This window comes from Papaver somniferum, chromosome 4, assembly GCF_003573695.1.
Source record: "Papaver somniferum cultivar HN1 chromosome 4, ASM357369v1, whole genome shotgun sequence".
In the NCBI taxonomy this organism is placed as follows: domain Eukaryota; kingdom Viridiplantae; phylum Streptophyta; class Magnoliopsida; order Ranunculales; family Papaveraceae; genus Papaver; species Papaver somniferum.
Genome location: NC_039361.1, coordinates 140561281 through 140588435, shown reverse-complemented (window position 1 = coordinate 140588435; position 27155 = coordinate 140561281). Strand labels below are relative to the sequence as shown.

Below are 27155 nucleotides of genomic sequence, written 5' to 3'. Positions count from 1 at the left end.
CGATTCTTAAAAAGTAGATTACAAGACTTGCTCATGTGTATAGTTCGGGTATATACCAAGTTGTTCCTGGATATTGGCTTTTGAAATCCTCCAAGGAACTTGTTTTACAATCATGCATAAAGATCTTTTTTATTGATTGTACAAAAAATTGTCCATACAAGTTCACAGACAAAAAAGTTGTTGGTATACTTGGTACCCTTTCCGTTCTAGATTTTATGAAGTTTAGGTCCATAGTTAGGGGTCCAAACCTGGTAGTGTTTTGAAAATGGTTTTTGAAATGCTTTAAAACGCCTTATTATTCTCACTAGTATTACATGTCATTACTTCTATAATTTTGATCATAACGATATGATTGCATGTAATAAAAGTACTTTGTGTTCAATTATTTTAACGGAACATTTGATATTAATTTTTGTTCTCAACTTTTAAGTCATCATACTAGTATTTTTACTATAAACTTGTAACCGGTTATTTTATTTCTCTTTAGTTAATCCACCATTTGCTTATTCAATGCATCAAGTTGTTAAATTCACCTTCTAGTTCAAACTTTTCCAATTTGAACTTCTTTAGAAAATATAACCAACAATACCCACAAAAGTGAACGAAGTACACCAATTTTGAATTAAAAAAAATCAAAGTCAGGGTGAGAAAGAGAGAATACCTTGAAATGATACGGGAATGAACCACCTCGAACACCGTTGCAAAAGAAGGGCAATTGGGCGCAATTTTGGCAGATTAACTTGAGATAATGAATAAAATCCTAATTGAGAGTATATTTGTTACTACATTTTTCGATGTTATATAATTGCTTGTTATTCCATGTGTTGGTTTCATCGTGAAGGAAATATCCATGAGGTTGTAATCAAGAATAAATTTGTTGAAGCTTATAGTTCAATTAGTGGTATTGAATCCATTAAACCTCTCATAAGTAAATTGAATTTCGTTCCAATCCTCATCATCATTCAGGGAAGTTACCAACTAGCCATATACCTCAAATTTCTTCGAGCTCCCTCTATGATTCCTATCTCTATGTAGGATTGATTGGCTGGTACACAAACACCAGCGAAAAGCCACTCAAAATCTTCATTTTGTATATTGTCACTTGGTGTGATTGAATGAACACCAACCACATATTTAGTTACATTTAACTTATCATCATCCCGCAAACACATAATTCCATCAGGTGTACTTTGAGACAAAAAGTCACTCTGCTCAAGCAATTACCGTACAAAACATTACTGAAAAACCAAACATGATCTAATTAACGTTTTGTGAAGCAATGTTATACTAAGAATTTTAACAATTTCATATTTGAAAATAGTTGTTACGAATCGTTTGCCAAGATAGACCCAGATTAATTATTCATACAGAAATAAGTAAACTAATCAAGTCAAGATAATTGGGAGTTACGGATCAATATTTGTGCACACATTGGCCTGTAAGTATCTTATCCCACAAAAATAATTGAAAAAACTTATACATATGTCACATGCCTCTTAAAATTATGTCCCTTGAATAAAAATGCTAAAATGAGTAAAAATTACGCGATGGTATTCAGGTGAAAGAAATAAAAGTTTTAAGTTAATCGTACCGTAAACACTTCTATAGGAAGAAATAAAAAGTTTAGATAAGTGATGTAACCATATTTCATAGGAAAAATCACTATATATATATATATATATATCCATCAAAACTAGTGACAAAACCCCTAGGTGAACAAACTAGTGATAAGAAAAAACCGGTCACATTATTTCTACCAAATAAAAACCGTTTCAAATAAAACTGGGACAAAAACCCCAAGTCAAATGATAATGAGAAAATTTAACTTTTTTTATTTTAAAAAAACCCAAATGTACCCTTTCATCTTTTCTTCTTCTTCTTCTCTGATTTCTTTTTTCTTTTTTCTTCCTACTCCTTATCCCACCACCATCATCACCAGCAGCAACAATGGATCTCCACGAACACCAACAACAATTTTATTCTCCCCCGACACACCACTTCCCTGTAATTCCCTGTAAATTTAGTTTGTTCATTGAGAAACGGTTGTTGTTATTAAAGCCGAGAGATCTAAATCGAGAAATTCTTTTCTCAATCGTTCATTTCAAGTCCCTAAAACTGAGAAAGGAAAAAGCAGCAGCTGCCGCTGTTATCACCTGAAATTAGATCGAGACAGAGATGAAGAAGCAGAAAAGAACAACGTTGATTCAAGAGATGAAGAATTCGAGAGACGTTTTCTCTCAATCATTAGTTCATTCATTTCCCTAAAACTGAGAAAAGAAGAAGCAGCAGATGCCGCTGTTTTATCACCTGAAATTGAGAGTAAATCTCGTTGCTGTTGATCGAGAAATAGATCGAGAATTGGGAGACGTGAAAAGGGTAAGATAGAGATGATGGATTTGAAACAGATTTAAGATGGGTTGAATCTGAGATTGCAAGAAATTGGATCTGCATCTCGTCTGGGGTTGATTCAGAAATTGAAACTCAGAGTTGAGTTAGATTGATGTGAAGATGTGAATTAGGTTGTTGCTGGTGAAATTGAGGTTCTGACGATGGAAATTGGTTAGGGTTTGGTTTCTGCTGCTCCTGTAGATATCTGAGATGAATGGAGAAAAAGATGGGGATTGGAGGAATTTATGGTTGAGAGAAGGCTTACAAGGAAGAAGTAGAAGAACTGAAGTTGTAGGTGGTGGTGATGATGAAGTTGCAGAACCATTTGCTGCTACCACGACGAATTTGATGTGAAATCGAGGTCTTGTTGTGATGAATTTATGAACAGGTTTTTCCTGAAATCGAAGTATGGAAGAGGATGATGATTGAATTGAAGTGAGGGTTTCTATAACTGAAGAATTATGTGATGTATGTGAACTGATGGTGCTATGGGTTAGGCTCTTGGATAGAGTTTGTCATAGAGAAGATTCAGTTGATGGAGGATTTAGAGATGGTTTTGGTGCAATGGAGTTGGAGAATGGCAGAAGCTTGAATATGAGATGTTGCAATGAGTAAGTTGTGGATGTTGTGCAATGAGTTTGTGGTTGCTGTGTGATTGTTAACAGGTTTTTGAGGCAGCAAAGAGATGCAGGTGGAAGTGGCCTGAGTTTGAAATGCAATTGGTGTTGTATATGAATGAATTGCAGGTTACCTGAGCAGCTGCAGGTGGTATAGCAAATGGGGTTGTGCAGGCGACTGAAATGGTGTTGGTCTGTGTTGCAGACAAGGAAATTGAATTGAAGATGGCAGTGTTGGTTTGATGGACAAAGGCTGTGACTGAAGAAAGAAATAAATTGAATTGATGGCCTGGTGGTTGAAAGAATAAAATGAGGTTGTTGATACAATGATGTTGGCTTGAATGAATGATTGAGAAAATTCACAAATAGATGAATGCTAGGAAAAGCAGGAAAGTATTGTGGAGTTGTGGATTATAGGATTGGAATTGGAAGTGCAGGTTAAGATGCAAAGAATAGGGCCTGGTGGATAGTGCAGCTGGAGTTAAAGCAATTGAAGGTGGATAGTGCAGCTGGGTTTTGCCTGAAAGTAGAGCTGTTTTTATGTAGAGCTGTGTTACAAGAGATGATGCTGTAAACTAGAGAAGAAATGAAGCTTAAATGAAGTGCAGCTACTGATGAATTCTGATGAAACCAATTATGATTTCATCGTATTTATGATGAAACCAAAATTGGTTTCATCTAATTTTTGGTCAGTGGTGGTGGTGGTCGTCGGCGGGTGTTGGCGATGTTGTTGGTTTTAGTCGGTGGTGGTCGGCGGTGGTCGGCAGTGGTGGTGCTGGCAGTTGATAATATGTGTTTGTAGCATAGAGCATGGATCTGTGTTGTCGTGATGTTGCTGTATCCAAGACGACTGCAACATAAGATCCTTGTTGAATTTCTCTTGTAGTTGAATTCTGATGAAACCAATTAGGGTTTCATCTTATTTTATGATGAAACCAAAATAGGTTTCATCGGATTTGTGATGTAACCAAAATCGGCTTCATCTAAATTTTGGTCAGTAGTGGTGGTGGTCGGTGGCGGCGGTGGCGGTGGTGGTCGGTAGCGGCGGTGGTGGTCGGTAGCGGCGGTGGTGGTCGGAGGCGGCGGTGGTGGTCGCGGCGGCGGCGACGGTCGGAGGTGGCGGTCGGAGGCGGCGGGGGCGGTCGGAGGTGGTGGCTGCGATGGTTGGCGGTGGTGGTCGGTGGCGGCGACGACGATGGTGGTCGGTGGCGGTGGTAGAAGGTGGCGTTGCTTGTTGGTGGTGACAATATAATAAGAATTAAAGTGAGGTTGATTTTTGTTTTTGTTGGGGTGATTTAAACTAAGAGGGTAATATAGACCAATTATATTAAATGAGATTTTTGTGAACAATTTGTTTTGTTGGAATTTTTGTGTATGGATAGTGACACCTTTGGGGTTTTAACTCGCGGACCGTATATCCATAAAGATATTGTATCAACGTACCATACAAGGCATGCATTAATAATCATTAATGAACCACATCAAAACCACTCCAAAACCGTATCCGACGTGGATCCTATGTGGCAGAGAGAAGTAGAAAAAAGCATCTGGAATCTCTTTCAGGTTTCTGAAAAGTTGTTAGTTGGATTTGAGACGTCGATATAAATTTTTTAAGTCCAAATATTTTGTGGCCATTGATTTCAAATCTGGGTTCAATTTTTTTTTTTTTTACCATATTTTACCTTTTCACTTTCTCTTTTTAACATAAAAAATTTTCAGTCAAAGAAGAAGAAAAGATGAAGGGTGTGAAAAGGGGCTACAGATCGTCTGTTACGAAATTCATCTGTTCCTCTATTCCAACCAATCCCCTACAGCCGCGTGTCTCCTATTATAACTACCGCATTTCACAAAAATAGACGTGATATACTTGACTAAATTAACGGATTTTCTAAGAAAAATTAGGAAATATTTGGTATACCTTATCTCTCTTCTGTCCATAGAATACTCCTAACTTCCATGTCTAGCAACTTATATCCCCAGTCCCAGTCCCAGTCCAGTTCGTAAACTAAATTTTTGCAGAGCTTAAGACCGAAGAATTCAACAGTGCCTGCGAGCATTGCTTGTTTACAGTTCAACACCAAAGAGTTCCTAATAATGAATTAATGATCCCCGTAGCAGTTCTTTTTTCTGACTTTTGGAAATGCAACCAATATGTTTTCCCAACTAGTCTAGACAGTTAATAAATCCTGATCATGCCTATTAAGTACGCTTCCAACTTAACTGTATTTGCTTTTGCTGCGATAGCGTGCAAGTCATCCCAGTTAATTTATCGTGAAACCTCGTTTGGAAAATCAATTGAATTTTTAACATCCATGACAAGGATCTGTTAAGGATAATTAGAGCAACCACAGTGGGCGATCAAACCCATAAATATGGTCTAGCAACGAGACGCAGTGGGACGGACTAAAGAGCAAAAGCCTGACTATAACCAAATCCTAAACTATATTTGGTCCGGGACCAAGACCAAACCCAAATATAGTCGAGCGAACTTAAAATGTAAGCTTGTTAACGGGCTAACGTATAATGTACGTTTCATGTGGGGCGGTTGTATAGTCCCCGTTCCATGAGTTGTTGTGTATGGATCACCTTATAACTTCGCCTGGCTACTTATCAGGCGTACATTATACGCCCGCATAACATATGGTCTAACACTATATCTTTGCCTGATCATATGGTCTAACACTATATCTCCGCCTGATCATATATAATCTAGTACCGTTGCGTTAGAACACGGACTAAACCCAAATTTTGATTTTTTTTACTCTTTACTCTTTGGTTTTGATCGCACCACTGCAGTTGCTCTTAGATTTTAAATTGTGTTCGTTTCTGTGCTAAAGGATTTGAGAATCAAATGGGAAACTTTGGATGTTACACGGTTTCCCTAATCTTAACTCTTAAGTGTGATTATCTAAAATTAAAGTTTGTCTCACTACCGTGCAATTTTGAAGGTCATTTTATGCTAGCAGTAAATACTTATATGGATTTCGAACATGAACTGGTCATTGATAGTCTGCTTATCAACTGTTACGTAAACTGTCTAAACTGGTTACCACTGACAAAGCAGCAAAGTACTTAATCAAACTTATTTTACTCCAACAGTGCCTGCGAGCATTTCAAGACCAGTTACATTTTCCCATCGGAAACTTGCTAAAGATTGTGTGAATGCAAGCATGCGCAGTAGACAATATCTTCCCTACAACTTTTGCACATAAACTGGAGCGATTCTTTCAGGATCAAAATGTTTTGGTAAGGCAATTCATAGATTTCCTATTTTACATAGTTTAACAAAAGTCTCTATCAATTTGTTCTACGGAAACAGAACAATAAGTAAAATGTTAAGAAAATAAAGAAGATGCCGTTATGGAGTATATGCTAACGATGGACAGTAGAGATATAAGGTAAGTCAAATGTTTCCTAATATTTCTCTTAGAAAATCTGATAATTTAGTAAGTATATCACGTCTAAATTTGGAAAATGGGGCAGTTATAATAGGAGACACTTGGCTATAGGGGATTGGTTGGAATAGAGGAACAGTGAAATTCCGTAACAGACGATCCGAAGCCGTGAAAAGATAGGTTGTTTCTCATCTGGTTAGATCTTTTTTGAGATAAATAAGGAAACTTGATCTTATTTTGTTAAAATATATATTAGTCACCTATTTTTTCTTTGTTTTTTTCCCTACATTTTTGCAGATTTGAAGCCTCGAACCTTTAGATCAATGTACTTCTTTGAAGAACTGTGACAGGAAATAGTTTTTATGGAAGAACCAGTAACGACTATATATGTTTCTCAAGTGTTTTATTCTAACAATTTGTTCACTTCATCAATTACTATCTCTCAAAATCTCTCGTTTTTGGACCTTTATACCATGATCGATATATATATGTTGGAACAATAACAATTTGTTTGTTTCAATTAATATATAATGTTTATGCACATATGAATTGAAAGAGTTGATGCTATATGTTAGACTGACAAATAGTATATGATTGATGTTAGCTGGTTAAAACTGTAGGTTGCTTTGTAGGAGAATGAAGTTCCCATTAGCTTGGATTGTTTGAAATCTTATGATGAACACATACATTTAAGTTAATTTTTAACACTTAATTAATCAGAATGTATATGATCTTGCGATTGCAACATTGAACTTATTAGGTGATCTTTTTCATGGTATCTTTCATTCAGTAAAAGAAGTTTAGTGATTCTCGTTATCTCTTTGTCATTCTTTTGTTTACAATGTAATTACTGTCTTACATCAATAACAAAGAGATTTAGGATGAACAAGTCATTTCAGCACTAATTTCAGATATTCATTTCCAAATCTTTCACTACCTTGATTTGTGATTTAATACTTCAAGTTTGTCTACAAAAAATTTCAGATACTCATTCTAGCTCATTTGATATTCTAACTAAATAATGCCACAGACATTAATCCTACCTTGATGCAGTAAACTCAACAGACATCTCTCATTTTCTTCTTCAATAGGATGAAGAACCGACTGTTAAAAATGAACCAAAAGATGCTTTTGGAGAGAAAAGATATCGGGAATATGAAATAAATAAAATAAACGGTCATGCTCATAGCAGACAAGATTTCAGAAGAACTAACAAAATTCAGTGAGTTTTCTTCTTTTTTGACTGCCACGTAAAAATCCACGTTGGACAATTTTAAAGTAATTTTTTGTGCGGTCCGTTTAGAATTACGGGGCATACTACGTACCTATTTTTCTAGTCATTTACTAGTATAATGATAACTATAATAAAGGATGAAATAGAAAGAGATTTTAAATAGTGAAAAGATCGACATGATGCTTTAGAATTACTTTACCTACTTTGTCTCTCTCCCGCCTTTGTCTCAAATGAGAGTTTTTAAACCCACGTGCTTGATCCAGAAGGAGGGAAATTTAAAAGAAAAATTCAAAATATTTTAAAACTTCAAAAATGAAAATTTTAAATGAATGAAAAAAACAGCGGGACAACAAGATCTAAATTCCCGCCAACCCAATTCCTTTTCCCGCTAGAAACTTAGATCTAGTTTTCCCCAAATATTTCAAACCACTAATTCAACCCGCCAGTACATTTATTGAGGCCCACGATTATTCAACCAAAGTACAATCCTTACACCAAAATCACTATTCAATCCATTCTCAATATAATTTACTAAATACTCCTCGACCATCCTTACTCGTCGACCCTTCACATCACAGAAAACGTTATCTTTACCGTTAACGTTAGGCTCAGATTTTCACGGCAAGAATCCCTGAAATACTCTTTAGTTACCACTTCTCTCTACTAAGATCAACACAACTTCTCTCTCCTCTAGGGTTTCTCTCCAAAGGAAAAAAAAAAAAAAACCCAAATCGATTTCTTGATTTTAACATCAATCCATGGCTACTACTGAAACCCTAAAGAAGGTTGATGAGGAGGAGGTACTAACACCTCCTTCTGATACAGAAATGGCGGAGAAAGATGAGGAAAGTGGAGGAGAAGAGGAAGAAGAGAAAGAGAATACTAAGCCTAAAATTGAGGAATCAAAGAAAAGGAGAGGAAATAGAAAGAAAAGTGAGGAGGAAGTAGATGAGGAGGAAGGAGAGGAGGAAGTGAAGGGGAAGAGTACTTCAAGTAATAAGAAGAGAAGAGGAAGTTCTAGTTCGAATGAAGCACCAGTGACACCAATTGATAGGCCTTCTAGAGAAAGGAAAACTGTAGAGAGGTATTCAGCTCCTTCTATTGAAAGAAGTGCTACACCTAAAAGCTTGTCCATTGAGCAGGTATACTAATCTTGTTGGACTTTTTTGTGTTATTAAACTTAGCTTTTTTCTTTTAATTTATTTTGGATCTGTTGATTTGATCTGGTTTTTAGTTGTGAATGCAATATCATTAGTTAATTTAGGAATATTTTCATGTGATTCTTGTGAAATTTTATGTGATTTTTGGGAAATTGGATATATTATATGAAATTTTAATTTGATTTACCTAAAATTTCAGGGTCCTGGAACTCAATTGAAGGACATACCAAATGGTAAACATCTTTACTGGATCCCCCCCTTTTTTTTTTCTTCATGTTCTCGTTCTATTAATCTCTAAAAAAAAGTATTTTTGTGCAAAATCTTGAAATTTTTAAGGGATATATGCTGTAAAGTAACTATGGAAAAGTAAGATATGAAAATTGGGATTTTCGAATTGTGAGATTCCAAATTATCAATGTCGAAATTGTGTGTTATATTTGAGAAAGCAAGATCTCAAATCTAGTCCAAACAGTACACTCAACTATGAATCTTACGATGGCATGATAGCATCCATCAAGGATAGGCTAAAGGGTTTGCTGTGCTATTCTGTGGGCAGAGGAGTGTTTAAAAATTTGTTGGCTTTACCATACTTTTTGTTCCTAATTGCTTATTAAATATAGCTTGCAGAGAGGAACCTGTTGATCTTGCCCATGCTTATCATAATTTGTTACTCACAGTTTTTTATACCCATCTGTGAGGTTCATCTTAACATTCATCACATCTGGGAGTCATAGTTATCCATAAGTAAAGTTCTAATATTTGATTTGTTTGACTAGTTATAACTAAACTGACCTGTGCTTTGGAACTGTTTCAGTTGCTTTCAAGTTATCAAAGAGAAAACCTGATGATAGCCTGCAGATGCTTCATGCAATTCTATTTGGGAAGAAAGCAAAGGTTTGTTTCTATTTCTAATGATTGGTTCTTCTTGTTTTTAGTGCATTCTTAGTGGTTCTAAAATGACTTCAAGATCATCGTGTTTATTTGTTTTTCTAAAGGAAACCATCGTACTTTCTTTTTGGCAGGTGCATCTTTTGAAGAGAAATATAAACCAGTTTTCTGGCTTTGTGTGGGTGGAAAATGAGGTATAACGCAATCTATGTTTATGAATTAATGTGCCCCTGCAGTCTGGATCTTTTTCTCATGAACACCTTGGATAAGTATGGCATCTGCTTATTGTAGCTGGGTCTTATCTTTTCTACAGGAAAAACACCGGGGAAAGTTAAAGGAAAAGCTTGACAAATATGTTAAAGAAAAGTTAATGGATTTCTGTGATATACTTGATATTCCAATCATTAGGACGAGAATAAAGAAGGTTAGCCAGTAACACATAATATTCCTACTGTTCTCTTTGCCGTTTGAATTATAAACAGTTTTATATCAGTCTTTGCTATGCTTTCAGGAAGAGCTCGTAGAAAAACTTGTTGAGTTTTTGGAATCCCCACATGCTACAACAGAAGTTTCACTTGCTGAAAAGAAACAGGTTTGACATTATCACCTTGTCTTACTTAATATGTTGGGATTCATTTATAAATAAAGTTTTGCTAAGTGCTGATTGTGTTACTATGTTAGTTGGAGGAAGCAAAAAAGAAAAAGAAGAGGTCCAAAGCAAGTGGAGAGACACAAACCAAGGTAGGTTCTTACTGTAAGAATCATCAACTTAAATAATTATCATTAGCTTCCTCTTTCTTGACCATATGATGCAATTAATTTAGAATACTTCTGGTCTTTCGAATGCGCGACTCTTCATTTCTGCTTTTTCCAAGAGATGGAAATTTGTTGATAGACACCTGGGAGTTTGATGCGAAACCACTTAGTTATCCCTCACTGTTACTATTGATGGATTCATTGGTCTTCAACCAAGAAATCCCTTTCCTACTTCAAGGAAAGCTGGTTTCATTTTGATAAAACTAGTAGCAGCAGTAATACATGGATTTCTATCCTTCTCTATGTTTTCTTGCCCAATGCCTTAGTTTGTTCTTAGAGTGAATAATTGGTACCGTGCATTTTGTGATATTATGTAGTGTTCGAGCACATGTATGTTGTATGTGTTTCTTACAGATCCCAAGGGATATATTTCTTCGTTTTTCTTTTTCTTTTGATGTTTTGTGTGGATGCTATCTCTCCTGCACCTTTGTTAACGATTTGCTTTGTTGTCTCTAACAGAAACGGAAGCAAAGCACTGAAGTTAAAAAGAAGAAAGAGAGTTCCTCTAAAGCGGAGGAAAAGGAAGAAGATGTAGATGAAGCTGACTCTGTGGAAACTGGAGGTGAGTCCGATGAGGATTCAGAGCAGAAGGAAGCAAGTGATCAAGGAGATAGTGAATCAGAGGAAGCAGAGAAAGAAAAGGAGCAAGAGAGCAAACGAGGTTCTGGTAAGAAGAAAACGAAAGGGGGATCTGAGATGAAGCCCGAGGTTGAGAAGGGTACTCCTGCAAAATCTGGAAAAAGCCCTGCAAAATCTTCGGAAAACAAAAAGACGCCGGCTTCCAAGAAAAGTCCTAAGGTTGATGATGAATCAGCTAAAGCCAAGATTTTGACGAGTAAAAAGAAGAAAGAGGATGAGAAGAAAAGCCAGAAGAATCAGGATGCCAAAAATGAAACAAGCAATAAAAAGTCCAAGACTGTTGGAAAGTCTTCTGGCAAGGAACAAGGTAATATTCCCTTTTCATTTTTTTAATTGTTTGCACTGTTAATTTGTTAAATGCCTTTTCCGTGTTCTCTGTATATAAATAGCAAAGTCGAAGTAGGATCCAAATACAAAGCTCTGGTGTCAAACAACTCTAGCTTTTTACTCATCTGATCGACCATGTCTCTATTTTGAGGTTTGCAGGCGGCATATTTGAAGTTTGGATAAATCTTAAATGCATAATGCTTAAATGTTTTGGTTTTTGCTGTTTTTTCAGTGTTTAGCTGTGGGTAATTTTGTTGTGGGTTTCATGTGCACACACTACATGTGATGATTAAAGACATGATTCATAATATTAGTGTTTCAATTCCGCATGTCCATTTCAAGGTTTTAAATACGAGTCTATTTCTGTAAAGAGCCAAGTTTTAAATTATCTTTTGTTTGAAGCGTAGGTTTAAAATATATTCTTAGATACTTCTATATAGTTTACTTTAGTGTCCTTTTTACTCATCCTCTCATCTGATGATTTGGAACTATTTGTTTTCTGAACTAGGTAAGGGCAAAGCAAGTGCTAAGCCAAAGACAGAACCCAGCAGAGAAGAGATGCATGCTGCAGTGAGTAATATACTGAAAGAAGTGGACTTCAACACCGTGAGTATTTGCTTAGGAGAATATTCATTTTTTTCCCAGTTAATGCCATATTTACTAGTTTTGCTATTAACAAAATCTACTGTTCACAATGCAGGCAACTTTATCTGATATTCTCAGACAACTAGGTAATGGCTGTTTAGAGATCCTGAAAAAAACTGCTACTATTTTTTTTTTTGCTAGTGTTTTTGAATTGTAACTTAAATTTGTGATGATCAACTTGAATGATCACTGTCTTCTCCTTTTTACAGGGACCCATTTTGGTATTGATCTAATGCACAAAAAGGCAGAGGTGAAGGGCATAATCGAAGATGTCATAAACAATATGACAGACGAAGAGGAGGAAGAGGGAGCTGAAGATGAGAATGCTGCAAAGGATGGTTCAGAAGATGAGGCAGGCAAAGATAACAGCGATTCTTAGTTTCTACAGCTAGTAGTACAACAGGCTTGTAAGCCTTCTTTTTCCCTTTTTCTTTTCTTTAGCATCTGTACAATAGATGTTCACTTATCTCTTGCTTCGCGAGATAATTGATTGCCCTTATATTTTTTTTTCCTCAACTGGGTTTGCTTGTACACATGTATTTTTAGTTTATTCAGTAAATTTCCTTTCTGTTTTCATTCTTTCTGTTAATCTGTATTATGTACTAATGCTCACTGCTGTTAAGTAATTTTAGTTTTGAGTATTTTGAATTCACAACCAAGCCCGGGCGAGGCGAATAGCTGCACTGTTTGCGAGTGCGTGACCTGAAATTTTCCATAATTTTTTAAAATGTGCCATGCGGTTTCCATCGATCTCAAAATTATTAACCATCGCAAGTTGTATTGCCTTCAAATATGCTTGACAATCCCAATTTTTTGAGACTCAAAATTATTAACCATCGTAAATGAAACTGGGGAAACCCACTACATTTTCTCCCCATTGTCTCTTAATCTTTCATTTTAATAATCCATTTTTGGGAACCCGTTTAATGTATGTGCAGATCCCAGTTTATTATGTATTTGCAATAATGATTACAGTTTGCCTTTAGGATTAAAATGGAAGGACTTGGCTAGACACACCGAGCATATCAACTGAGAATGCTCCCGAAGAGAGATCTAATGGTCCCCTGCAGCGTTCATAACATTGAAATTTGTGCATATAAGGATGGGGTCTATTCTTCTTCGTTTATAATTTGATTGATATGTTTCATTTTATTTTGAAGATACCGGTTTGAAATCATCGAAAAGGAAACTATTAGCGAAAGAGAAAAATAATTTTAGGGTTTTCACATAACCTAACTGAAACCCTAATCTCCATTACAGATTTTTATATTGGTAAATAACTCTTATTATTATTTGGTCAATCAACTTTCTTCTTCGTTATCCTTTTCTGATCGTTTTGACTCATTGTTGTTTCTTTGATTTTGTAGAGGCGATTTCTGTTGGACCAAACAATCCTAATAATTGGACAAGTTCTCTGGAGTTTTTAGTACATGAAGCTAGGATAATTTTAATTAATTGGTATAGTTTTTTTCGGCTCAATCATATGCGTATCCTCCTAAATTTGTTTTTTTTTTTATGAACTTGCAGCCTAATTTTTATCTGCCTGGTCCGGGCTAAATCAATTACCCTGGTCATGATCTTCCGCAAGTTATCCGATTGAATTTGAACTGCGTGTTTGTCTGGAAATCGGGTCTGTGGTTGAGAATTTCAGAATCCATATACAGATTTCGGCAGAATGGTGTAATGATGGTACTGCATGCATTTACTTATTACTTGGTACGTAGTTATTGTCTTAGATGCTGTAAAGGTTTTTATATAGGGGGTAGGGTATCGATCATGTGAATGTGGCTAATAAGAAGCTTCAGCTTTGCATGGGATAAATGGTGTTGGGCTGTGGTATCCATTTGTTGTCAATATCCTCTTACTGTTTATGCTAATGTTTTTGTGTTGGGCTGTGGTATCCATTTGTTGTCAATATCCTCTTACTGTTTATGCTAATGTTTTTGGATTGATGGCAGAGGCATTGGAAACTCATGGGCTACTATGAGTATTCAACACGCCTTTTGCAATTATGAATCACGAAGACAAATTGTAGATGCTGAACTCATTCAGCACACATATCGCACTTGGAAAGTCCGCTACGAATTTATCTATTTGTGTGGGCAGATAATAAGAATTCAAATTCGAATGAACATAATGGTTTCATGAAGAGGTCGCTTTATAAATGCAGGGGACCTATTCTTTAATCCTTTTCTTTTATGTTTTGTTGACATTTACTTGAACTAAGTTTAATGGGAAGAATGTGATACATCTTTTAGCAATTCGTAGAAATGTCAGCTTTTGAGTTATGCTTATAAGCTGATTTTTTTTCTTTCAGTTGTGCATTTCGTAATTTGTTTTTGCTAATTTCAATGGATACGAATGTGATGCATACTTTCATAAGCTAGCTTAATTCGTTCGTAAAAATTGAATACAAGAAGTATACTATAGAAATAAAGTGGAGATGTTGGGTTTATTTACCAATTGATTAACGCTTTCAGGGATCCAGATTTTGAATGTAATTTCACATACTGTTTCGCATTTGCAATTGCCAAATGTTTGATTTATAGCTGCTGCAACAATTCTGATATTAGTATTACATTATATTTTACTATCACAATAATTTAACACATAACCACGGTATTGATTTGCTTATCCTGCTTGCAGGGTTCTAATTCTTTTGTAGTCTGGTGTAAGGAGACAGAACTTGGAAGGATAAACAACTTAAAGTCACAAGTCAAAGACTCAAAAGCCATTAGAGCTTGGTACAGAGGTATAAATCAATATAGCGGTCTTGACTGTTAACTACCAGGATTGAGATTTTAGTTTTGATGGGAAAACTTTGTATCTATTTGAGTAGCACTTACTGGTGGGATTTGGTAATTGTCAGTTTAGCAAAGAGAATGTTCTGCGAAGAAAATGTAGGAAATATTTGCTGAAGAGTGGAACCAAATATTCTGATTGTGCAAGGATTTCCTGGAAAACAGACGACAAGAGGTATGCTCTAAAAACTATTGAACACAACACTCAAACCAGTGTATTTAATTTAAAATTCAAATTTAAACCGAATTCATAGGCTTTTTAATAATGATTTTAATTGCATGATCTTGATGCAGTTTAATTTTTACAATATTAACACTGTGTGATGCTGTTAGGTATGTTACAGTTGATTGACTGATGAGACTAAGACCATGAGCAAATCTTTTAGAATGCTACCCAGGAACACGACCGAGGCCTAGCTGGATTTTTTCTACCTTTTTTTATATACCATGGTTTATCTTTTTGTTCTAATGTAGCCATTGAGAACAAGCTTCTTGAGTTGCAGCTGGTATTTTTTTGCTTTCCCCATTCAATCAAGCAATGGAACAATGACAACTATGATGTACTCTTCAATTTCTGAAGGTTGGGTATTCATTATGAACATGATAGTGTTGGTAGAGAGTCACGTGAACACTAGACACCAGTAAAGATGAGCTTGTGGCATCGAATGTACAAAAAACACTACAACAGATCTTTGTTCTTATATACTTCTCATACAGAGTATCAAGTGATGTGGACTATGGATCACTAAGCGGGTTGACAAGTCTTATTTTATTTCATAAAGCGTGTAAAATAATATTTTCGAGAAGGTTAAAAGTTAATATAGTGAGTTTTTATCTTACAGTTAATTTTGTCTCGGTAACAACATTTACTGTTTCTTTGTTATGTTTCATTTATTGTTTGTTTGTTATGTTTCTTTTAACCATATAAACTAATGCACAAACTGTGTTAAACAAACTCCATCTAATCTATAATTTAGAACATGTTATTTTTTTTATTGGCCTTTCTGCAACGAATCTCAGCAGCTCAAGATAACCATCAATTTTAGAAAATGATTACACTGAGTTTTAGGACAACCAATTGTTGCACGGGGACACCACATAACTCAATGAAAGTGTAATTAGTATGTTTACTATTAGTTCAATTATGCATAAAAAAGTTCTTAATTTGCCTGATTTTTTAGTTTTAAAAATATGAATTTTGCACAGGAAAACGAAGGCAGAAATAAGTTCAAAACATCAAAGTATCCCGCAGAACTCTCTTCTATTTTTTTCATGCTTCAATTCCAAAGCATAGTTCTCTCCACAATATATATGTAGGCCCGTGCAGAGCACGGGCGCAAAAACTAGTTAATATGCAAACTGATTGTTCGTCTATTCTCAAACGATACTGCAACAATTTTCTTTTAAGCCATTAACAAAATAGGTAGAAAAAAGGATGAAGTCCCTATTGTTACCGCTTCTTCTTCTTCCTATAAGCTATCCACTGTTAGACTTTTTTTATGGTTTAGCAGCAAATCATGTTTAGTTTACTAAAATCGGATTAGCCTAATCTTAATCAAGTGTGTGTTAGGTTTATATCATGTACTAAAAGCAAAACTTTCTGTTTTGTGGGATGTGTACATAAGGTCAAAGTACATCAAGTTAATCCATAAAGTGGGCATATTAGTTTATATTTTCAGTTAAGGGATGTGTCTCCACCTCATGATGGCTGAGTGGATGACACATGTCTAAGTCAGTTGGAGGTGAACTCCCTTCTAGCCTTATTTAAAGTAATTTTCTGCCATTAGAAAGATAAGGGATGATAGAAGTGGATGAAGAACTTCCAAGTAAAGGTCCTAGCTTAGAGTTTCCTGTTTTAAGTGATTGTCTACAGTAAAACAACTATCCAAGATGAACATAACCTAGCCTAAGGTATCTACATGCTATCCTTCCTATTGTTGTCAAAGGTAATTAAGGTATGTGCTGTTTTCTATTGTCTGGGCTTCAATAAGGTAGAGACAGGTATACCTGAACTCCCTTATTTCTTATTTATCATGTATTGATTGTATTACCTGATCTTGTGTAGCAACATGTATAAGCATGAAGTAGTTGTATGCAACATGATGAGGTTAAGCATAAAGCATGGTTTCTTCTTATACATATTCATATTAATGTTTCTATATGTAGAACATGTAATCCTAGAAATAAAGTAAGTTGTATCTATCAGCCTAAGTTGTGATTTGTAATCCTAATTATGTAAAGCATGTTCAAGATAATAAAGTACATCTTAAGCACGATTAGTGGTTGATATGCTAACATTGGTATCAGAGCCCATAGGTTTAAATAGTGTTTTACATCTGATTATGACATAGTCGTTGTGTTTGACATGAATTTTCAGAAATCATATGTTAAGACATGGTGTGTTGATTCTAAAATCTGCTAGTACCATGTATAGGTGCTTTGTTGCGTTTTTTGTTGGCCTGAAATGAAGTTGAAAGTGTTCAAAGGCTGCAGTCTTATATATCTTTTGTTATTTGATAAGTGTTTCCAAAGTGATACTTTGATAGGATACAGAAGTGCATATTTCTGTATGAAAGGGACTGCATAAAGTTGCATTTTGAATCTCATTCTGTATGCCTAAACCCAAAGGTTAATCATGCAGATGTTATCTTTAATGGACAAGATGATTTGTTCATATGTAACAAGTGATATTTCTAATGGACCCAAAGGTTTAGCAGACCCGTTACTTACTTCATATGAGTAAATCAGTCTTGAACTTCAATTCAGGGGATTTCGACATGTTTTAACTTTACCCAAAGGTGAAGTGACGGTAATATCGAGTCTTTGTAAAGTTTATGCTTTCCATAAGGTTTGAGGCGTATAGTGTAAATTCAGTTTTTTGTTAAGTTTTTGCATATTTAACAAGCTTAGTAGTTATGGGTGGTATCAAGGCTTAAGTGGTTCAACTTCAAGTGAAAAATGCAAATAGAATGTTCATGGGATATATCTGATGTTGTACGAGAAAGTTTTCTGTTGAAGACAAGGTTAAAATGCTGATGGAGGTTGTCCACTTGCGAGTGATTTGTTCCGTGTCACCATGAGAAGCTTGCAATAGTGGTAATGATAGTATGCTCAGCTGCAATGAAGTGATAGTAGTAAGCAATCAAGACGATCACTGCTCAATCCTCTTCTAATCCCTCTAGGAGTTCGTTGGCAGCTGCAACATCACAACAACGAAAATTCATAAGTCTTCATCGAAGGTTATTCTACTAAATGGTAACAAGCTCTCATACAACACCATAAAGATGGTACTGTTGAAAAGGCGAGGGTACCAAAATATACCTCAAGCTAAAACTTTTCCTACCTATAAGTCCTTTCTCCGAAAGTGTTTGTCTATGGACTGAGTCGAGACAATGCAACTAATCGGTTCACACTTTGTGTGATCATCTATGGATACGAGATCGAGACAATACAACAACGAAGTATGCTTACTTGATACAAAGGTTCGGACTTAACCAAACACAATAGAATTGATTATCAAGTAAATAAGAATTAACGTTTGTGTAATTTACTTTAATTATAATAAAACAATTATAATGCGGAAAATAAAAGTAAATGACACAGCAAGATTTTGTTAACGAGGAAACCGCAAATGCAGAAAAACCGCGGGACCTAGTCCAGAATTGAATACTCTCAGGATTAAGCCGCAACACAAAATTACATCTAACTTCGTATAGTTGAGACCAAGTAACTAACCCTATAGTTCACTTAGTTCCGTCTGTATTCCCATGCCTCCGACCTATGAATAAGTCACATACTTGGAACAATCCTTTTGGTTCGTATTCCAAACAGTAAAGGAACAAGAAATCTGTTTGGTATCAACTCTATTCAACCAAGTGATATGAGTCGGACAAAGGCTCTTCCGTTTATCTCAACATAAAATCCTTCGTCGGGTCTAGATCTATCTTATGTTTAATCACCCGAAGGTAATCGTATAAGATTAAGCCAACAACACCTTTAGTCCGAAGAACCGTGTTGATGTCGATCTACTCAATTAATAAATCCAATCTACCACAAGGATAAACCGATTATTAATTGGATCCTCTTTTACCGAAACAAGTATTGTGCACACCAAAGATCATAAAACCCAAGTCAGATCTTCAATATCTTCTTTGTCTTCAAATCTTCTTAAATCTTCAATAAAAACCTGCACACAATCACTTGAATCTCTTGTGATCAATAACGCATAGAACGGAGTCTGTTAACAATGGGTTATCACAAGATCGTCTTTAGAACTAACAATAGTCTAAATATCCCTGTCGACTCTGAACTAGTTTGAGTGAATCTTATATCAGAAGAGAAGATTCTCAAGAATAAACAAACTAGGTGCAATCAGATTTCAACCACTGTTAGTCAATCAAATCAATCGAAAACAAAGATAAACCGTAATTATCTAGTTTCCCACCAACGGGTCGCGCTAGAGCTTCTCAATCCCAAAGAAGACTTTAAAACGAGCGACCGTAAGAGATGTCACCTAATTAGATTATTCCCCTCTCCGATTGGCGGCTACACCAGTAACAATGAAAAGAGGAAGTCAAATGTTACGAAGGATTAGTTTGCTAGAAAGGCAAACTTCGTGTATTTATAGACAAGGAATTTTGGACACCAAGGAATTTCCAAAACCGAAAATATTCTCAAGATATTCATAAATGAACAGATTCGGTTTTCATAATTCCTGGAAATGCTCTGTCCAAAAATAACAATCGAAATCTCTTGGAAAATATAATTAGTAAATGCACATTACCAATTCCATAATTTCCAAACAAATGAAATTAATAACCTTAATTAAAAGATTCTTAACTTTTTTGTGTTTCGATCCTGGGATTCTCTTCCCTTATTCGTTAAGGAATATCTTTGAACAATTATAGAAATAAACATTCACAACACGTGTTCAAAGTTTGTCGACATATTTACTTTGTAAGTTCTCTTTCACACTTACAATCTTGAAACTGATTTGCTACACTTCCAAACAAGTTTAGAATTGGTTCATCTGACTTTCAAGATCTATGTGATTGATCAAACCAACATTCGATCACAATCATGGGTTTACGGTTCTACCAAAACAAGTTTCGGTTCTACCTCCATGTGAGTACTACGCATAGTCACACTAGATTTCCAAAAGATTCGGTTGACTAGGTACTAGGATCGGTTCCCCACATATATATGGTATCTAACTTATATGTGTTGCACGCGTTCACAGGATCGGTTCCCCTTTCTGCTGTAAACCTTGCTGCACCCCATACAAGGATCGGTTCCCCTTGATGTACTGCACCCCTTACAAGGATCGATTCCCTTCACCCCTTACAAGGATCAGTTCCCTTCACCCCTTACAAGGATCGGTTCCCTTTTCCAAGGCAGACATAATCCGATGATACCAAGGTGATTACTTAAGATTGGTTTTACTAATAAAAGTTATACCAATACAAAAGTCAGGCCTTTGTGAATAGTTCTACCAAAAACACAACAACTTTTGAGTGGTTCTACTTTATGACACATATTGGTTGTTCATAAGATACGCAATGAATAAAAAAACCAATAACACCTGGAAATTTCCTTTTCAGTTCACAAAACAAGTTTATGAACTTACTTCCTTAGAACACATGTAAACATTGTCCCTAGGATGAAATCCTCACCTTATACCCATACATAATCACAATAGCATTCAAATGATTATGGCGATGTCTTATCTACAAAGTTTAATGGTTAAGCAATAAACCTCGTCTTGTATTCCTTAATACTATGTCTATCTAGAGTTCAAATATGCTTCGCAGTTATGTTTTCAATATGCACGACTTGAAAGATACGTTAGGGAATGAAACAGTTCAAGTCAAATATCACTAACCTCAAGTGGAAGGATGATTGTTGTCATTGTAGCTCCTTGCTTCTTCACATCTTCAAGTCTTCGCAATACTTGTAGTTTCTCATATCCTAATACATTCAAGCTAACCTATATGAAGTTTAACTCTAGTACATAATCAAACGACTCTTAACATGAGTTCTGATTCACTAAAATATGACAACCAAACTTGACATACCAATGCTTGGTGGGTTCAACCGAGCCATGATCTAACAATCTCCCCCTTTGTCAATTTTAGTGACAAAACTCTTACATCATATGGATAAACAAATTACAATAATTCATTACAATCCGCTTGATTCCCAATTCAACAACACAGTGAAACTGCTTACATTCAATCCTTGAAAATGTCGCTGTTGACATTATAATAACAAAGCTAATACTCCCCCTAAGGAAGATAGGTAGATATTCAATCCGCACGTCTTTGTTATACCAATCAATATGACATGTTACTCCCTCTTAGTCTGTGCTTTCACTCACTCGTTAGATTAAACATTCAAGTACCAATGTTCTTTTCCTTAGTGATACCAATTAATATAAAATCAATGCTAGTATCATTTGTTTACTCCATATATTTCTCCCCCTTTTTGTCACAAAAATGACAAAGAAACGAAAAAATAAAGGACAACACGAAAAGAATCTTACAAATCTCAGAATAGACTTGCAAACCTGTAGAGTTAGGCACAAGGGTTCCACACATCATGTTATGATAACCAATATCAAAACCGAAACTACAAGTAGTCTTATTTTGATAAGTTACCAAGGAAACAATTGCCCGAAACAATTTTTCCCATTTAGTTTAGCAAACCAAAAATGACTAATCACATTAGTTCCTTTTCTAAACCGATTGTTTAAAAACAACCGCTTAATTCGATAAGACCAAAATAAAGAATAAAATCCATTTTTCTCATCAGGTTCTAATTATCCATAACTTAGACCTTTCAATTTTAAACAAACCAAATACTAGGTTAGTGAACTAGTATTTCTTTGTTTAGGCATTCGATTAGACTTGAATAACCGAAACCTCACTTTGATAAGACAAACTAAGATCAGAATTAATTTAGTTTCTTATCCGGAATCGAATTGGACTAAACAACTCATCCCGTACACATATTATTTCGTTAAGCCATAAATAATTCATACAAACCAAAATAAATCAACTTGCATAATTATTCACCTCAACCGGAAGCAATTGAAACAATAATAGACATTATAAGCACCACAATTGCACCGTAATTTTGTAAGCCTAAACGATTGATATCATACAAAAGAAAGATAACAATAGTTTTTCTTAACCGTAACCAATTGAGTCACACACACATCAATTGTACCGAAATTTTGTAAGCCTAAACGATTGATATCACACAATAAAGCAAGATAACAACAGTTTTTCTTAACATGAACCAATTGAAACAAACATCCACACACACATCATGGAATAAATATCAATTGAACCTAAATTTCGTTAAGAAAAAGCAACAAAATATATAATATAAACTCAGGATTTTCTTAAATAGGAAAACAATTAACTAACAAGATTGTTACCTCAAATTTCGCATCCACTTCACCAATATGATTGCATCTTCGTCCAGGGAGAATTGATATCGAAATATCACCACGTTGTCATCCTTATGTTAAACAAAAGAATAACAACATACCTCAACCTTTACCAGAGAAAGGTTGAAAACCGGTTTTAACTATTGCAAGCAAAAGTTGAAAACCGTCGAAACACATACGCTTTTATGCTAAACCAAAACCGATTCAACATATTATGACTTTCTCACATACTGTTTCTACCAGAACCCCTCATAATCCTTTGATAAAGCCTACCTACTAGGGATATAACTTAATCCTGCTAAATCAAAAAGTCACCCAAACCATGAGGGTTCACAATATATGAGATCGAATATTAAGGTAGTAAAACCGAAATCAAACATCCCATCAATCAATTTGCAATACACCATAAATATTCAACATAAAATCAAGTATTGCAATTACCTCAATCTTGTAGGAAATTGAATTATCAAAACAACACAAAAAGAATGAGGTCATTCCGAGTTCGGACGAAGAAATTATGTGAAAAACAGTTTTTACACTTCTTCGTAAGGGGACCTCTCACTAGGATTGGTTCCCTTACCATGACATGGTACTAGGATCGGTTCCCTAGGGGGTACTAGGATCGGTTCCCATGTGTTGCTTGTGACAGATCACAATACTAAACTGTTTTCGACATAACTTTTGCATACGATGTCCGTTTTCAGTGATTTTTGGCTCGTTTTAACCGTAAAAACAAGAGATACACATATATGATCAGTATATATCAACATGATAAACTCAAAATTACTGATTCTATCAAAACCTCAAATAGAGATAGAGAGAGTATGAGTATAGAAGAAAAGAAATCTCCTAAAGATGTTAATTAGTCATATAATAAACGAGAGATCATGTGCTCAGTTTTTCATGTGCTTCCTAACCTTTAAAAATATTGAGCACTAAGGTGAGCATGCAAATTCTAACACAACTAGGTCGTGTTAAGTTGATCCTTATCTTGTTCGTCACCAGTGACTAACACCGAATCATCATTCTTGACCTCTTGCTTGGTTTGTTTTCTCCTGTTCCATCTCTTGTTTTTCTTATTTGACTTGTGATGAAGAGTGTCATTATCAAAACCTTTACTAGTACAAGAGATTTCATACATAATGTCTTTCTTTAGCCTTTCAAGAAGACTCTTGTAATTATTGTCACCAACAATTAACAACTGAGAGTCATTCTTGTGACTAACTTTTGGTCCCTTCCTGGATACGGAGGACTTTGGGACCCATTTAGAGTTGGGTTTCGCAGGAGCAGATTTCTCCTTCATAATACCATTAGGATCAATGTCCTTTTGGATATTTTGCCAGACACCCTTTCTCCAATTTGGAACATCAGATCTTGTCTTTGCATTTACAAAGTCATCTCTCTTTCTATATTCAGGTCTTTTATGAGATGACCTTGTCGAGTGATATGCAAAATTTGAACTATCATTATAATAATTCTTTTGCATAACCTTAGGAAAATAACGATCCGAGTTCTTATGAGGAGAAAACTTAGCCAATTCGTTTGATACAAAAGAAAGTGCATCTTGCATTTTACGAACTTTGGATCCCCATTGCAAGTGTCCTTTATTACCACAATAATAAAAATGGTTAGTATAAATATACGAAGTATGAGTTTTAATGTTACCTTTTTGTGGATCCTCTTGCATTGGAGCTTGACGAGTTTTTTTTTTTTTCTTCTTTTTCTTTTTCTTCTTCTTCTTCTTCTTCAACGTTGTTGCCTTCTTGACAGACTTCTCTTCTTTACAAGAAATATGAGCATCTTTGTCATCAGTGGAAGCCTCTGATTGAGAAGAATTTGTAGCTTTTACAAATTTTACATCTTTGCTAATATTTGAAGCATCTATTCCCTTATAGCCCAATCCCCGTGTATCACGATGATTTCTACTTGCTTCTAACATTGAGGTTAAATTGTTTGAGATAGCATTGAACTTTTTAAGGTCCAAATTTTCTTCTTCCAACATCTTGATTTTATCAAGAGCACTGGCTAGATCAGCCTCAAGGCGTTTTTCTTGTGAGAGATATACACCTTCTTTCTCTTCAAAACTCTTTTGTTGAGAGTCAATCCTTGCATCAGATTCAACAAGTTTCTCTTCTAACAAGTGAATTTTTTCAAGAGCATCACACTCTTTGTCTAACAATTTTGTTTGAGAGAGATTAGCACTGGATTTTTCTTCAAGACCCTGTACTTGTCGAGAATTAAACATTGCTTCCGATTCAGCACGTTTCTTTTCCGACAAAAACAGTTCTCTTCGAAGATTTTCACATTCTAATTTCTTAGAATTTAGATAGTTTGTACGATCTTTAATAAGATACTTATGGTTTTGGAAACCAATATAATAACCTTGAAAAACCTTCTTCAGTTTCTTGTTCTCACGACAAAGAAGAGTCATAAAACCAAGAAAATCCGAAGTTATCAGCTTTTCAATTTTCAAAGATTCCAGCAGTTTAGAGTATTCTGAGACATCCTCTTCTACTTCTTGTTCAAAATCTGAGTCATCATCATCGGAAGTTTCATCTAACCCTTCTTGTAGACGTATTTTCCAGTCGTCATCGGTTTCTACATTATTAACAAGATTAACTTGTCTCATAGAATCTCTAGAGATGATTTCTTCAGATATTGAATCATAGATGCCATCATCAAGTGTTAATTCACAACTCTTGATGCCATGCTTTACGTTAACTGAATCATTCATTAAATTCAATTTTTATAGGTTAGATCGCACCAAAAACAGATTGTTAGATCTTTTCGTGTTTGCCTGCTCTGATACCAATTGAAAAGGTGAGGGTACCCAAATATAACTCAAGCTAAAAATTTTCCTACCTATAAGTCCTTTCTCCGAAAGTGATTGTCTATGGACTGAGTTGATACAATGCAACTAATCGGTTCACACTTCGTGTGATCGTCTATGGATACGAGATCGAGACAATACAACAACGAAGTATGTTTACTTGATACAAAGGTTCGGACTTAACCAAACACAATAGGATTGCTTATCAAGTAAATAAGAATTAACGTTTGTGTAATTTACTTTAATTATAATGACACAATTATAATGAGGAAAATAAAAGTAAATGACACAACAAGATTTTGTTAACGAGGAAACCGCAAATGCAGAAAAAACCCGGGACCTAGTCCAGAATTGAATACTCTCAGGATTAAGCCGCTACACAAAATTACACCTAACTTCGTATAGTTGAGACCAAGTAACTAACCCTATAGTTCACTTAGTTCCGTCTGTATTCCCACGCCCCTGACCTATGAATAAGTCACGTACTTGGAACAATCCCTTTGGTTCGTATTCCAAACAGTAAAGCAACAAGAAATCTATTTGGTATCAACTCTATTCAACCAAGTGATATGAGTCGGACAAAGGCTCTTCCGTTTATCTCAACATAAACTCCTTCGTCGGGTCTAGATCTATCTTATGTTTAATCACCCGAAGGTAATCGTCTAAGATTAAGCCAACAACACCTTTAATCCGAAGAACCTTGTTGATGCCGATCTACTCAATTAATAATCCAATCTACCACAAGGATAAACCGATTATTAATTGGATCCTCTTTTACCGAAACAAGTATTGTGCACACCAAAGATTATAAAACCCAAGTCAGATCTTCAATATCTTCTTTGTCTTCAAATCTTCTTAAATCTTCAATAAAAACCTGCACACAATCACTTGAATCTCTTGTGATCAATCATGCATAGAACGGAGCCTGTTAACAATGGATTATCACAAGATCGTCTTTAGAACTAACAACAGTCTAAAGATCCATGTCGAAACTCTGAACTAGTTTGAGTGAATATTATATCAGAAGAGAAGATTCTCAAGAATAAACAAACTAGGTGCAATCAGATTTCAACCACCGTTAGTCAATCAAATCAATCGAAAACAAAGATAAACCGCAATTGTCTAGTTTCCCACCAACGGGTCGCGCTAGAACTTCTCAATCCCAAAGAAGACTTTAAAACGAGCGGCCGTAAGAGATTTCACCTAATTAGATTACTCTCCTCTCCGATTGGCGGCTACACCAGTAACAATGACAAAAGAGGAAGTCAAATGTTACGAAGGATTAGTTTGCTAGAAAGGCAAACTTCGTGTATTTATAGACAAGGAATTTTGGACACCAAGGAATTTCCAAAATCGAAAATATTCTCAAAATATTCATAAATGCACAGATTCGGTTTTCATAATTCCTGGAAATGCTCTGTCCAAAAATAACAATCGAAATCTCTTGGAAAATATAATTAGTAAATGCACATTACCAATTCCATAATTTCCAAACAAATGAAATTAATAACCTTAATTAAAAGATTCTTAACTTATTTGTGTTTCGATCCTGGGATTCTCTTCCCTTATACGTTAAGGAATGTCTTTGAACAATTATAGAAATAAACATTCACAACACGTGTTCAAAGTTTGTCGACATCTTTACTTTGTAAGTCCTCTTTCACACTTACAAACTTGAAACCGTTTTCCCACACTTCCAAACAAGTTCAGAATTGGTTCATCTGACTTTCAAGAACTATGTGATTGATCAAACCAACATTCAATCATAATCATGGATTTACGGTTCTACCAAAACAAGTTTCGGTTCTACCTCCATGTGAGTACTACGCATAGTCACACTAGCTTCCCAAAAGATTCGGTTGACTAGGTACTAGGATCGGTTCCCCACATATATATGGTATCTAACTTATATGTGTTGCACGCGTTCACAGGATCGGTTCCCCTTTCTGCTGTAAACCTTGC

The 27155-nt window shown here is 35.4% G+C and overlaps 1 protein-coding gene and 1 long non-coding RNA gene across 4 annotated transcripts; both read left to right on the top strand.

The window, feature by feature from the left end:
* Positions 1–8298: 8298 nt before the first annotated feature.
* Positions 8299–12685, top strand: LOC113271383 (protein DEK-like). The gene is made up of 11 exons (XM_026521233.1): positions 8299–8776; positions 8994–9027; positions 9609–9688; positions 9817–9876; positions 9996–10106; positions 10194–10274; positions 10364–10423; positions 10958–11444; positions 11973–12070; positions 12165–12195; positions 12319–12685. Exons 1-11 carry the CDS (start codon positions 8393–8395, stop codon positions 12486–12488), a joined length of 1596 nt encoding a protein of 531 aa, XP_026377018.1. The 5' UTR covers positions 8299–8392; the 3' UTR covers positions 12489–12685.
* A 320-nt stretch (positions 12686–13005) lies between these two features.
* Positions 13006–15711, top strand: LOC113274324. 3 transcript variants are annotated; one of them, XR_003322952.1, is made up of 5 exons: positions 13006–13381; positions 13477–13825; positions 14756–14861; positions 14979–15085; positions 15244–15711. It is a non-coding gene; the product is annotated as an uncharacterized LOC113274324 (long non-coding RNA). The 3 variants fall into 3 exon arrangements; XR_003322951.1 differs by having other exon boundaries at positions 14984–15711; XR_003322950.1 differs by having other exon boundaries at positions 14979–15711.
* Positions 15712–27155: the final 11444 nt, after the last annotated feature.